The sequence below is a fragment of the Mesocricetus auratus genome, unplaced genomic scaffold (assembly GCF_017639785.1).
Source record: "Mesocricetus auratus isolate SY011 unplaced genomic scaffold, BCM_Maur_2.0 Super-Scaffold_100003, whole genome shotgun sequence".
Classification (NCBI taxonomy): domain Eukaryota; kingdom Metazoa; phylum Chordata; class Mammalia; order Rodentia; family Cricetidae; genus Mesocricetus; species Mesocricetus auratus.
Genome location: NW_024429188.1, coordinates 1312828 through 1327124, shown reverse-complemented (window position 1 = coordinate 1327124; position 14297 = coordinate 1312828). Strand labels below are relative to the sequence as shown.

At 44.7% G+C, this 14297-nt stretch overlaps 1 protein-coding gene across 1 annotated transcript; it reads left to right on the top strand.

The window, feature by feature from the left end:
• The first annotated feature begins 8384 nt into the window (after positions 1-8384).
• Positions 8385-13519, top strand: Usp51 (ubiquitin specific peptidase 51). Its single transcript, XM_013125913.3, has 2 exons — positions 8385-8728; positions 9464-13519. Exon 2 carries the CDS (start codon positions 9480-9482, stop codon positions 11586-11588), a length of 2109 nt encoding a protein of 702 aa, XP_012981367.2. The 5' UTR covers positions 8385-8728; positions 9464-9479; the 3' UTR covers positions 11589-13519.
• Positions 13520-14297: the final 778 nt, after the last annotated feature.

Sequence of the window (14297 nt, the reverse complement as noted above, 5' to 3'; positions counted from 1 at the left end):
GGACATCAGTATTCTTCCCAAGACTGCACCCTGCATGGAACCACAGTGACCTGCCAAGGCAGAGGGTCCTACTGATTCAACAGTGGTAACATTGATTATGGGGTAACCAAACCCCCTCTTGATTGGATTGAAGGTCTGCTACCCAGGAGGGAATGCATAGGTGGGCTTGGCATGAACTAAATCCAGACCATGGCCAGGAAAGCTATATGCCTTAAGGGAGAACTTGTATTTATTGTTTTCCAAATCATTGTTATCTCCCTATCCACTAATCGTTCATGGGCATATCCCCACGTTTGTGCTGCACTCAACACTATCACAATGGTACACATTCCACTTCAAAGTGTTGAGAAGAAGAGACTGTGAGCACTTAGTCAGCGACAGAGGGGACACCTACATAAATACTGCTCCCCACCCCACCTGACCAAACCCCAAGGCTCAGGAAGCCATCGCATAAGAGGGCCCAGACAGGATATCCTTGCCAGAGAATAGGGAGCAGTGCTTTCAAAGGCTGTCTTCTGGACATGACATGGCATGGGTTTTCTCCACCTACATGGAACCAGCACAAGATCAAGCCAGTTAAGAATTCCAGCAAGGAGCAGCCAGAGGCTCCATCCCTAGCCCAGCAGCTATTGGCAGTTGGTTGCTGCTGGGTGGAGGGAGAGTCAGTTTTCTCTGCAATGTGGCCTTTGTAAGTTTGTCAGTACCCCAATGGATGACCCGAAGCCTCTGAACATATGGGCACCATAAACTGCACTCAACGGAGAAATGAATGAATGAATGAATGATTAAATGAGGAAATGTGCATTAAGTCACAAAGCAGCTCATGAAGTTACAGTGCAGATGGGACAGCATAGGTTTCCTTATGACAAAAGTTGCTCTTCACTTTTATACATTGTTACAGATTACTGTCCCCTCTGTTCCCTGGTGGGTCTCAATGATCAACTCGTGTGGGCCAGTGTTTACTTGAACTCTCCAACTAATAGCGTGTTATGGACACTACAACTTCAGCAAAAGTTGGCACACAGAAGGGGTGGAAGCCCAAAGCTCAATAGCGTCTTTGCATTGCACAAGTAAGAAGACAGATATTCAAGCTGTAACTTCACTCTTGCCTTTCAGGTGTACACTACAGTGGGAATGAGAGGGGACTGGTTACAGGCGTAAAGGATCTTCAGTCCGTTCCACTTTGGCCACTAAATCTGAAGTAACTGTGCCAATTCTCCAGTCTATTTACATTCTATTAGTCCTCTGTAGAAATGACATCAGCAGCCTGGAGGACGGGAGCCACAGTCAGTAGGGAATTTCAGTACCCGAATCAGCTGAGTGCTAGCCTTCGGGTACTGAGGACATGTCTGTGCATCATATGTATTGCTTCCTTCTTGGACTGCTCAATTTCTTAAAATGTGGCTGGCTACCCCAAGACAGTGAGTGTAGCATTGAATCAAGGAGATCTCCAATGTGAGTGCCTATTGTGAAATTCATTGTAACAATGGGCTCTAATCAATGTCATCAAAAGTTGTCTGTGGGATGAGAGGTACTGCACCCTCAAATGTTGTATTTCCAAAGTCTAAGCATTCATAGCTATCATTAGGCAAGATAAAGCAGTACTGCATTGGGGCAGACCCCAAAGCCCAGTGATTGACTTCCTTATTTAAATCACGGAGGGCACACAGTGACAGAGATACGAAGCCGTGGAATACTTTGTGAAAGCACAAACTGATGTCAGGGAGAAGCATCTTCCAGTGTTGGGGTAGGAAGAGTGGATGCAGGAGCAGAGGAAGGTGTCTGTTTAGAGGCATTGGAGGAACCACAGTCCTGCCAAGAATTTCCTATTAGACTACGCCGTCTAGAATAGTGACAGGACACATATCTAGTGTTTTTCTTCACTAACTCCATCTGTGAGCAACTATTAGAACACTAGGGGGAATTGAAAACACATCAGTAAGAGGGTATGTGGAAGCTTGACTATTGCTTTTGTGTTCTTATGAGATTACACACCGTATACCTAGGACACTGTACTCATGTAATTGCCATCATGAAGCACTTTCACAGGCACGCACACACAGGCTCTTCGAGTAGATATTATATCAGTAAGGTATAGAGTTTCTACTATTTCAGTTCCTTCAGCCCATGGCTTTCTCCTGAACTCCCTGTGTGTTTGTCCAAACCATTTGTAGCCTCAACTCCTCCCCATTCCCTTCCAATTAGTCAGGGTGACTGAGATGTGTTCACCAATCTCTCAGATGACCCAGCAACCCCGTTATAGGTATACTAACAATTAGGAAAATGCCTTTTTACTTGTTGTGGTGGTAGTGGTGTTTTTGGACCAGGTGATGGGAGTGGCATGCTTCAAGAAGTTTTGATTGGCCTTGAAGTCACTATGCAGCCCAAATACTGTTCTTCCTGATTCTTCTTCCGCAGATCTGACATTATATGCATGTGCTACCATGCCAAATTTACAATGTGCTAGAAGAGGTCTTGTACAACTGAACTACATCCCGAGCTCCTGTGAGACAGTCTTAAGTTCTTCCAACAGCACACAATGGCAGTTGAGTGGGGTTTGGGATTTCAGGGATGAGTCTATGTGGCATCTCTTCAGCTAGAATGCAGTAAATTATCATCTCCCGGCATTAACTGAGGCCTCAATATTGGGGGTCTAGTCCCACTGCAACCCACCTTCCCACACATCCACTTATAACATTTCATGAAAACAGGATGAGTTTGCTCAGATGTAACCACATTTCTCTCTGTGTGTCTCTGTCTCTGGTCCTGCGTCCCTGCCTCCAACTCTGCAAAGCCACCTCTATTCTGTCTCTATTCCTTCATCTTGCAGCCCTCCTTCCTTCCCTCGCTTCCTGTTCCTCAAGCCTTCCCTCTTTATGTGAATCATGTTATACTTCCTATGGCAGGACAGAATTTTGCCTGACCCTGTAACTCTTGGGGTTGATTCTCTTCACCATGCCCTTCTCCCTGATCTCACTATGCCCTATCTCCTCAAGGGAACAAACACACTGTTCACCCCCAGGGCTGTTGCAAAACCAAAGATGCATTGCAGAAAAATAGCAAACTGTGTTTCTTATATAAACATAGTGTCCCCATCATCCAGCTCTTGCTTATGGACGCTGCCCTACTCTGGCAGCCACATTTTTGGGGACCATCGTCATCTCTTCTTCCTTCATGACATCACAGAGACAGAGTCAGTGAGCTCGAGAGTCCAAGTGGTTTCCTGGTATCCCACTGGTCAAGCTTTTCTGCAATTCCCCCGAGAATATAAATCTTGTAGAGCATGGGGCCATATGCAGTAGATCTATGGATTTTTAAGGTGAGTTTTATGTACTTCCCCACCCATCTCCTCCTGCCCACACCCCGTTTTGAATATTTACCCCTAGTTCAGGGACAAGCCAATTTTCCTAGTCATTCTGCAGGGGTTTATCACAGCCCTTGCACACCGAGGGTCAGAAGGGAAGCCATCAAGAGTTGTTGGAGCTGGTGTGTGCTTTCCAGAGAAATGTGTTCTGACAGAGGCACATTCACTGAGGAGGCCTGAACCATGCCACATGGCAGTAAATGGCACATGTTCCTACCAAGGCCTTTTGTTTCTGTGTGCTCTCCTACTAAAAGCAGGCTGACTAAGGCAGCATAGTAAAATCACACTTTAGAGTAAATAGGAGGAGAGGCATTGTCTTTCAGAAATGCTCAGGGTCAACCACAAGTCTCAAGAGACAGGGAGTCCTTACCTCCCCTTTTCCCCCACATGTCCTTCTAACCTGAGAGCCTATGGGATTTCCTTCAGCCCTCACAACAGGCTGTCTTTCCCTCTACAAAGGAATGCATTTGATTGTGGACATGACAGACATCGCAACCTTAGGAATAGGCATAGACCTGCACATCCCCTGCAAACCTCCCCAGGGACACCTGGGTTCCAGACAGAGGAGTGGACTGCGAGTGGGTGCTGTTGACTCCCTCCTGCTCTTTTTCTTGACTGTGCTCTTGTCCGCAGGGTATGTTTTAAAATGTCCTTATCTGTTTATTCCTGGAGCAAAGGATTTGATGTGTGTACTTGGCTCCTCAGCATGGCCCAGGAGGCGGGCATGATGATGGAGGAAAGATGAAACAAGGATTGAAAAAGTTAATGATTGTTGAAGCTGATGACTCCTGAGCTTAATGGGTACATGGAGTGCACTGATTACATTGTAACACACTCTCTGCTTTCATGTGTTTGAAAATTTCCTTAATAGACTATCCAAAATTTTAAAATACTCAAATTCCTGGACTACTGAGGCACCAGGTGTGGGCTGGGACCAGGAATCGGGACAGGAAAAGAGCAAAATTGCCCTGTCGTGGGAACAACAGCACATGAAACACAGAAATGGCGTGAGGACAGGGACAGGTCTCTAGGCCTCCTTCCTAGATGGATGCCAGCACCCTCCACAAGTGAGAAGCCACAAACAGGGAAGGAAGGCGATGTCTTCCTGATCTTTAAATGGGAGCCTTGTAATTAAACCGGCTCCACTTTTTCTCACAGCCTTTGAAGAACAGACTATGTATAGGATAATGTGCATGGTGGGGTAAGATGATTGTCTGTACATACACACACACATACACACACACACACTAAGAATCACCTGCAGAAAGAAAAGGCCAGATCGCTACAATTTCTTGTGAGTTCGGCAGAGAAACCATTAAGATGCATTTAGGTTTTTTCAGTTTCAGAAGGAAAGTACCCTTGTTCTACAATGTCAGGACCATTTTCAGTGCAACAGCAACTTAGTACAGGATCCTTGCAGTTTGAAGGTTCTTCTGGCTGACAGACTCTATGTCTACAAAGACCCACTTCCTTCCCAGAGGTGATGAGAGTGACAATCTTCTCAGAGTATAGCATCACATACTATTCCTAGGGGTGAAATGAGGTACAATCTGAGTCAAGTTCCCAAAGTCTGCATATGTAGGAGGCATACAGAAGTGATTGAGTAAATGTTGGTATGTGTGTGGGTGCATGTCTACGTGTGAATGCATGTGTAAAGTCCAATTTTAACAAACAGGGATCAAAAACTTTCCTTTGTGCGAAAGGAAGATTTAGAAGCAGATTTACTCCATATCAACTACTTTGCAATACAGAGTATATACAACAGTAATCAGAGAGTTTGATCCTCTTTGTTGATCTTTAATGTAGGTCAGTATGCACATTCCTGCATTCAAGAAAACCACTTTCTAGCCATGAGTGCACAAGTATGAAGATTATACATACACACATATATGCCCATGGAAAAAGAAAGCAGCAAGCACATGGAAACATATGCACTCCCTTTTACACATTGGATATATATTATAAATGGCTAAAATGACCTCAAAAGAGTTTTGTGTGTGGGTTTCCCTACTTTACATTCCTCACTTGTAAAAGCAGGCATAGGAGTGAATCCTACTAGTTGCAGAAACATTGAAAACATTATGGTTTGCTTAAACACACATGCACAAGTATTCCTAATGGGCCCTTGAACTCCACAGCATCCTGCCTACACAGGCCTGATGGATGCTAACAGCAGAAGGAAGGGTCTCAAATCTCCAGCCACTAGAACACTGTGAGGTGGGTGGTGCCACCACAAAGCAGGTCAAGAGCATGTGGTACAGGACTGCGACCTGACACACCGGCCTCTTGCTCCTTCTAGCACCTAGCTCATGCACAGTGGCTCAATGCAGAATTCGCATACACACCCAAAAAGAGGAATGTGGGAAAAACATACATGCTCGGTAATCCAATCAATTCTAATGAAGAATACTGAGAGGTAGAGAGAACCCATCCCGATTTCCAAGACCACTTCCCCATCCTGCTCACAGATAAGAAAAGCAAAAATTTTGTATCAGGCCTGGTACTGGGGATGAGGGTTACTAATCTCCCCTTATGAGACACCATAGTCCCACTGAAAATAGAGGCCTCTGAGCTATCATAGACTTGTCACACTAGGTTGTTGTTTTTCTACAACTTCCTGAATCAGAAGATTAAAAACAGAATATGTGGTTACAGGCCATGATTCAAATCTCTAAGGTACAGGTTTGTGTGCCAGCTCTAGTGAGTGGTGTTTCCCAGAACACCCTGCACCTGCAATATACATCAGTTCAATTGAAACACACCAACATTGTCCCCTAGCTTAGGCCATTCATCTTGAAAGGCAGCATTTTCTATTCCTCTAAATACTTTAACGAAACCAGGAACACAGGAAGGAAAGGATTGCTAGGCATGAGCCTGCACACCTATCACCCCAACACATGGAGAGAGAGAGACAGGAGGACTATGGGTTCAAGTGCAGCCTAGGACACATAGAATGGTATCTGCCTCAAAGAAAGAAGAAAGAGAAAGGATTCTTTTCCCATCCATATGTACACTGAAAAGACAGGGCCGGTGGAAAACTGCCTGTTTCCATTCATTGTGCAACTCTCCATTACAGAGCATAGGAAGATCTGAGCCGGTAATAGGATGCCCACCTTGTACCCTCTGCACTTGTGAAAAGGACTGTAATGTACTTAACTGTGATTCTGAGACCCACACAGCGAAAGAACATGGCCATCTCTTGTTTTCATCATACCATGTAGGCACCAGGTTAGTACTGGGACATGGGGCTAAGTGGTGGCAGCCATTGTTGCTGTCCACATACAAGATACTGAAATACCAGCCTACCCGAGCAGCGATGTTTTGAATGTGGGACCAGAGGTATGGCTTTACTGTTTGGAAGTACTAACAGTCAGAACACACAGGAAGATGACAGTAAATCCCACATTTCTATGCTGTTTCTCCTAAAACAGCTGAGGATGTCTGAAGAGGCCACACAGAGCCCTGTACTATACCTCACGTACCCACATTATGTATACAATGGCAACAAATACCCATGTGGCAAAAATAACTCATGTCTTCAAATCAGACAGCTTCAAACCTCAAGGATGAAAAATCACCTCCCCAAAGCAGCCAAGTGAGACGAAATAGTCTCCACTCCTATAGCAAGAACATAAATTCTATGTACCCCAACTTTTATTTTACAAGTTGAAATTACCCAGAATCTTCAAAAACCCCTTTCCCTTAGAAAGGTTGACTTCACACATTATGATGTACAATGTTCTGTATGCAGCTTTAAATGGTATGAGCATTTGACCCATGGACAGCAAATACCAACGATTAATTGATGCAAAGTCCTCATTGACACAGCAAGTGCCAGCCACAGAAAGGCCAGACAGGGCCATGGCTGCTGTTCCATCCTTCTCAACCTAGCAAGCAAGAGCAGAAAGCGTTTGCTTTAAGTGGACTCCTGGATATATCTGGTTGGCATAGACATGTAATCTTAGGAAGAGGCTGTATAAATATTTTCCCAGCAGCCCTGGTTGCAATTTTGAAAGGGGTTTGATGTGTCCTCTCTGTCTTCTAAGAGAGCCTCTATCTCCTGACTTACATGTTACAAGAAAGCTGACTAGAGGAGGGCCCCTCTCTCCTGACTTACTTGTTATGAGAAAGCTGACTAGAGGCTAAATCATTGTATCTAGGTATAAAGGAAGGGAAATTAGACAGAGGCCAGAATCCTGGAAAAGCCTGAGACTGTAGTAGGAGTCCCCAAACGTGTGGATTCCAGTTGATAATGCTGTCCCCACAGTCCTGGTTTGGGCGGGCAGAGGCTGCAATCTCCCCTTCAGGATGGTAGCCTGGGGCTACTGAGATAATTGCAGGAGAACAGGCCCAAGCTGGGAGACTGAACCACCTTGGGTTTCAATAGGGAAGGTATTTTACAGATTCTGAGACAATGTAGCAAATAGGGAGACAGACATTTTCCTGATTCCAATGTTTCCTTTATCAGCATACATCTAAGATACTTGTTGCGCCACTGAATGTGGAAACACAATGGAGATAACTTGATAAAATGTTTCTGGGTTCAGCTCTGCAGGAAGGCACTCTGAATACGGAACAAGCAGAGCACCCTATTCAGGGGCTTCTTAACACATTCACCCACTGCAGTGTTTTAAGTGTGCTGCTGCCAGGCGATGTGTTTTCTACTGGTTTTAACCTGAATGCCAAATACTAGGGTTACAAATGTTAAAAACGACAAGAAGAACGTATATGCTGCCACTCTGTGTAAACACATTAGGATTATTCTGTCTTTGATCGATGAACTAAGGCTCAAAGTGTTTATGGGTTTTTTTTCCCCTGTAGAAGCAGCAAGTTACTGAGCTGAGGTCTATTTCAGCCTGAATCATGTGCTTATTTTTTTTCTCTCCCCCACTCTCAGGAATAATAACCTCTCCACTTTACTCTTGAGATCTGACTCTCAAAGGTTCCGGAAGGAATACTGTAGAATTTGCCATCTTGGTAAATCCCTATCCCCACCTTGATTAGTTTTTGGTTGTTGTTGATGATGATGTTTTAGTTGGTTTTTTTTTTTCCTGTAGAGATTGCCATAGCCAGGTGAAGCCTGAGCTTTTTCCAAGCAAGATCTTTCTCTAAAATCTGTAGCTGTTGTTACCTCTGGTAGAATCCCTTTCAGGAAGGGGTTTTTCTGCCTAGGGGGACAGCGGTGCCATTCATCACTGCTGGAGGCCTGAATCCGGGGCTGGGGGCCCATACGTGGAGATGGGAGGGGCCAGGGGCGGCCCCCTTGTGACCAGCCCTGAGGAGAGGTCATAGAGAAGACTGGCTGAGGAGCGCCTGGACAACAGCTGCAGCTGACTTTCTAGATCAAGCGCCTTGGGGCCCCAGGTAACAACCCAGACCTTTTTACTAATCGGCGGGCTGGGGAAGCTGACGGGGCCGGGATCGGGAGAGGAAGCAGGCAGTTTGGGGGTCGCGCACTGTGGATGGGGGTGGTCATGCGTGAAGGGAGTCTGAATTCTAGGGGAAACCCTAGGAAATAAGAGGGCAGGAGCTAGAAACGGGGTGTGAGGGCACAGGCGCGAAAGAGCAAGAGAGGGCGCTAGAGCGTGGCATACAGCAAGTGCGCTTAGGAGTAGAGGCTGAAGCATAGGTAAGAAAGGAGCCAGGGGATACTTTCTTCTACTGAGTCAGTTTTTCCAAAGATAACCTCCTTTCAGCCATATTTAACATACATTGTTGACTCAAGGGTTTTAAAGATGTAAGGAAAGAACGTAGAGAAAGGTCCACCAAAGCGAGGCTTCACAGAGCGCCGAAAAAGACAGAGGGTTGTGCCTTTTATAAAGAGTTGCCATTCTTTTCACCCTAAAGCTCAGGCCAGTCTCCCTTCCCCCTCCCCCGTACCCGCAGTTCTGGCGGCCTTTGGAGCAGGTAGCCGCGGGCTCCGCACGCCACGCGAGCCCCGGTGCAGGGGCGGAGCCGCGGCCGCGCGCGGGGCTCGCGGCAGGGGGAGGGGCTGATGCTAACGGCGCCGCGGCCATGACGCCGGGCTGGCCGTCCACACGAGTTCCTGTCTCCCTCCACCCACAGTCAGAGCTCATTTCCAGACGCGTTTCTTCCCAGGCTTGGGAGTGAGCCGATGGCCCACGTTCGAGAAGCGTCCCGGTCCTCCCGCTCCGTCGCCAGTTGGAGTTCGGGAGGCGGTCGAGGAGCCTGTTTGGAGCAGGCGGCTGAGAAAGCAGCGAGAATGGAGCAGACGATGCGGGGTACACAGGGAGCCCAGGAGATGAAGCCGGAGCCGTGGCCGGAGCCCAAGCCCACGTCGGAGAACTTAACAAGGAGGGGCAGTGGCAGCGAGGATAAGGTGCTCCCTTCCAGCCAGGCTGCTTGTCACTCTAGCTCCAGCTCGGTTTGCCCGCGCCGCAAGCCCCGCCCTCGGCCCCAGCCCAGGTCCCGCTCCAGGGGAGGGCGTGGGCTCAAGGCCCCACCCCCGCCTCCCGCCAAACCTCCGCCTCCCCCGCCTGCGCCGCCACCTCCACCTCCACCCCCGCCCCCGCTGCGGTCGGTAGCCTGGCGCAAATCCAGGCGTAGATCCAGGCCTGTACCCAGACCCCAAACACGAAAAAGCTGCTCTAGTGACCAAGGCTACTCTGGGGATCCAGATGTCGCAGAGAGCAGGTTACTGGAGGTTGGGTCTGATAAGGGTCCCACAGGCTGCTCTCATGTAGAGAGCTTTAAAGTAGCTAAAAACTGGCGGAAGAACCTGCGGATGATCTATCAGCGGTTCATTTGGAGTGGGACACCGGAAACTAGAAAACGTAAGGCAAAGTCCTGCATCTGTCATGTATGTAATACTCATAAGAACAGACTCCACTCCTGTCTCTCCTGCGTGTATTTTGGATGCTTTACTGAAAAGCACATCCATGTACATGCAGAAACAAAAGAGCATCATTTAGCAGTTGACCTCTATCATGGAGTTATATATTGCTTCATGTGTAAGGATTATGTATATGACAAAGATATAGAACAGATTGCCAAAGAAACAAAAGAGAAAATTCTGGGACTATTAACTTCCACTGCAATAGATGTTTCTTATCAGCAGTGTATGGCATTGGAGGCTGAAGAAAATCAGTCAACTTGTGAGTCAAAAGAACAGGAGGCCACCCTGGTAAAACCCAAGAAAAAGAGAAGGAAAAAGACTGTGTATTATACTGTAGGCCTCAGAGGGCTAATTAATCTTGGCAACACTTGCTTTATGAATTGTATTGTCCAGGCACTTACCCATATTCCGCTACTGAAAGAGTTCTTCCTTTCTGACAAGCACAAATGTACAATGACAAGCCCCAGTTTGTGTTTGGTCTGTGAAATGTGCTCACTTTTTCAAGCGATGTACTCGGGGAACCAAAGTCCTCATATTCCTTATAAATTACTGCATCTGATATGGATTCATGCAGAACACCTAGCTGGGTACAGACAGCAGGATGCGCATGAGTTTCTTATTGCGATATTAGATGTGCTGCACCGACACAGCAGAGATGATAGCAGCGAGCAAGAAGGGAACCCCAACTGCTGTAACTGCATCATAGACCAAATTTTTACAGGTGGTTTGCAGTCAGATTTGACATGTCAAGTCTGTCATGGTGTCTCTACCACCATAGACCCATGCTGGGACATCAGTTTGGATTTGCCTGGCTCTCACACCACAGAGAGAGCTAGTGGCACAGTGAGCAGAGATGGCAGCAAAGCAGGAGGTCTCTCACTCACAGATTGCCTACAGTGGTTTACAAGGCCAGAGGACCTGGGAAGCAGTGCCAAAATCAAATGCAGTCGATGCCAAAGCTACCAGGAATCTACCAAACAGCTCACAATGAAGAAATTGCCAATTGTAGCCTGCTTTCATCTTAAACGGTTTGAACATTTAGGCAAACAGAGACGCAAGATTAACACTTTTATCTCATTTCCTTTGGAGCTGGACATGACACCCTTTCTGGCTTCTACTAAAGAAAGCATAATGAAAGGCCAGCCATTAACGGACTGTGTGCCCAGTGAGAATAAGTATTCTTTGTTTGCAGTGATTAACCACCACGGAACTTTGGAAAGCGGCCATTACACCAGCTTCATACGTCAACAAAAGGACCAGTGGTTCAACTGTGATGATGCCATCGTCACCAAGGCTACAATGGAAGAGTTACTTTATAGTGAAGGGTATTTACTGTTCTATCACAGGCAGGATATAGAGAAAGAATAATCTTACCCAGAATGCTTTCCAGAAAAACAAAGAGCAAGGATCCTGAAGTGATATACAAGCCTACCTGGAATGGACAATTGCAATGCCATCACAACAACACCACCTCTTAAAATAACCCAAAAATCTACCTGGAGTGAACAGTGACCTTAACACCTATATAATAAGTGACACTTTGGCATAAAGGAACTATTTTAATCTGTTCCATAGGTCTACGAGAAGAAGATGTTGAACTATCAGTGACCATTTTTAGCCTTAAGAACTTGGGAGAGGGGAGGAGAGGTCGAAAAGGGTCGCAAAAAGTTAAATGAATTCTCAAAGTGGAGGGAGGTGTAAAAAATACACATTGCTATGTGCTTTTTATTTCTTTAAATATATTGTTAAGTGGGGGGGGTTATCTTTTAGGAAAGGGGTTTTTAATTGATTGTGTAGTTCCAGTTATGAGTGCACAAATAGTCTGAAAAACAACCAAATATTTTAAAAGAATAACTTTAAAGCTTTAAAAGAAAAATTGTTAAAAAAAACACTTTTGAACGTTTTAAGAGAACATTTTAAATGTCAAAATTTTAAGTTAAGTATTTTAGAAGAAATATTTTTAAATGTTTTAATTTAAAATGATTCCAAATTGTTAGTTATATGAAAATAGAATATTTAGAAATTCTTACAATTTAAGATGAAATATGAAGATTTATATGGTAGTTATTGAAACACTTTAATTTAAAAATAGTAAAAGAAAATCCTTTAGAAGCTAGTGTTTAAAGTGAAATGCATAGACTCTAAAATTTTAAAACATAAAATATATGCATTGAAAACCAAAATTTACAGAAGTATGCTTGTAATAGGTTTAAATTTTTCAAAATGTAGAATGAAATGAAATTTTAAGTCAAAATCAGAAAAAAGTGGTTTAAAAGAACAAAGTTTAAGGCAATTTAAGGAAACAATTGGTTTTAAAGATTTCAAAAAGAAAAACAAATTTTTAAAATATTACGAGAGAACCTTACGTAAATTCAACTTCAAAGATTTCAGTACAATAACAAATTTTAAGTTTCAAAAGAATATTGACAAATTGACAACTGAAAAAACATGTAAATAAGAACATACTTGAAAGTTGAAATTTTTATTTTGTACTTAAGTATATTGAAATATAGATGGATATAAAAGTTATAAATGAAAGAGAGAGTAATGATAAGATAAAAATGGTTTGTGAACATATGTATTTTTTTAGTTTTATGTCAATGCAGAGTTAACTATATTGGAAAAAAGTGATAACATTAAGATTTTTCCCATTTAGAACTCATTATTCATACACATCCTTAGCTTCTGAAAGGGAGCTTTTAGTAGTTTTGTGACTTAGAGAAATTAGATCCTAACTGTGAAGTTCTGGCTTTTGGTGTTTAAGCCCCTTGATCTGACTGAGAAAGTGGCAGGGAGACCCGTGTCTGAGAAACTCCTACCCTCCCTGCTTTCAGTCTTTTGCCTCATGGGGAAACAAGATCTTTAATTTCTACAGTAGAACTCTGGCTTTGTGTTTTAACAGTCCTGCTAACTCCTATCCCTCTTCATGCTCATCCCATCCCCATTCCTGATACCCTGAGTCCCTCATTTGCCTAGCCTTACCTAGATCTATATAACCCCAGCCTGCAAGGATCCTTTCTTAATTATATACTTGGTGACTTCATTCCTCTAAGACCAACTCACAGATGACTTCTCTGGAGCCTTCCCTGGATCCCCTGTGCAGGCATAAAGTAGATAATTACCCCCCATCTCTCCTATTGTGCCTCCAAAGTACTTTGTCTATACCTCGATGAATAGTACTTATTCAACTGTGATTCTACTGTAGCATCGTGAATGTCTGCCTCTCTGCACCCGGTCCTGAGAGCAGAGGGGCAAGCCTTATTCACTTTTGTGTTAATAAATATTTGTTGAATGCAAAAGTGAGTTTCATTGTTTTCTGTTTACCCTGTTAGGAATATATTTTCACACATGTAGCATGAATAATAAAAACCCAGAGACAGATATTGGGGTTCAAGCTGAAGATCAGAAAAGCAAAGCAGCCAGCCACTAGGGAGTTCTTAACTCTACCAAGGCTCAGACCAAAGTGGGGTAATCCTGTCCTCAGAGTGACTGCAGACTGCAATGCTCTCCACCAAAAACTTCAGAATGCCCTGAGACTGCACTGAGCTCCTGCCTTATATTCCTCTCTAGTGCTAGGATTAAAGGTGTGTCATTCCAAGTGCTGGGATCAAACGTGTTAGCTCGTTTTGTCTTTTAGACTGATTTACTCCTATGTAGCACAGAGTGGCCTTGAACTCTTGGAGGTCCATCTGCCTCCGTCTCCAGAGTGCTGGGATTAAAGGTACGCCACCACTGCCTGTCCTCTATGGCTAACTAGTAACTGTGTGTGTGTGTGTGTGTGTGTGTGTGTGTGTGTGTGTGTGTGTGTGTGTGTGTGTGTGTGTGTGTTCAGGTCCCAAAGAGGATGTGTGGAATTGCGGAGGTGGGGGGTGAGGAGGAAAAGCAGCCTTTAATTGAGATTACACTATTGTGTGTTTGTGTGTGTGTGTGTGTGTGTGTGTCTAACTAGTGACTTAGTTCTTAACTGGCTGTGTGACTAACTAGTGGCTTAGCTCTGCACTCTGATTTTCAGGAAAGGTTTATTTGTTACATTACACACATTGATTCATTCACCAAACTCTCATTAAATGCCCAGTG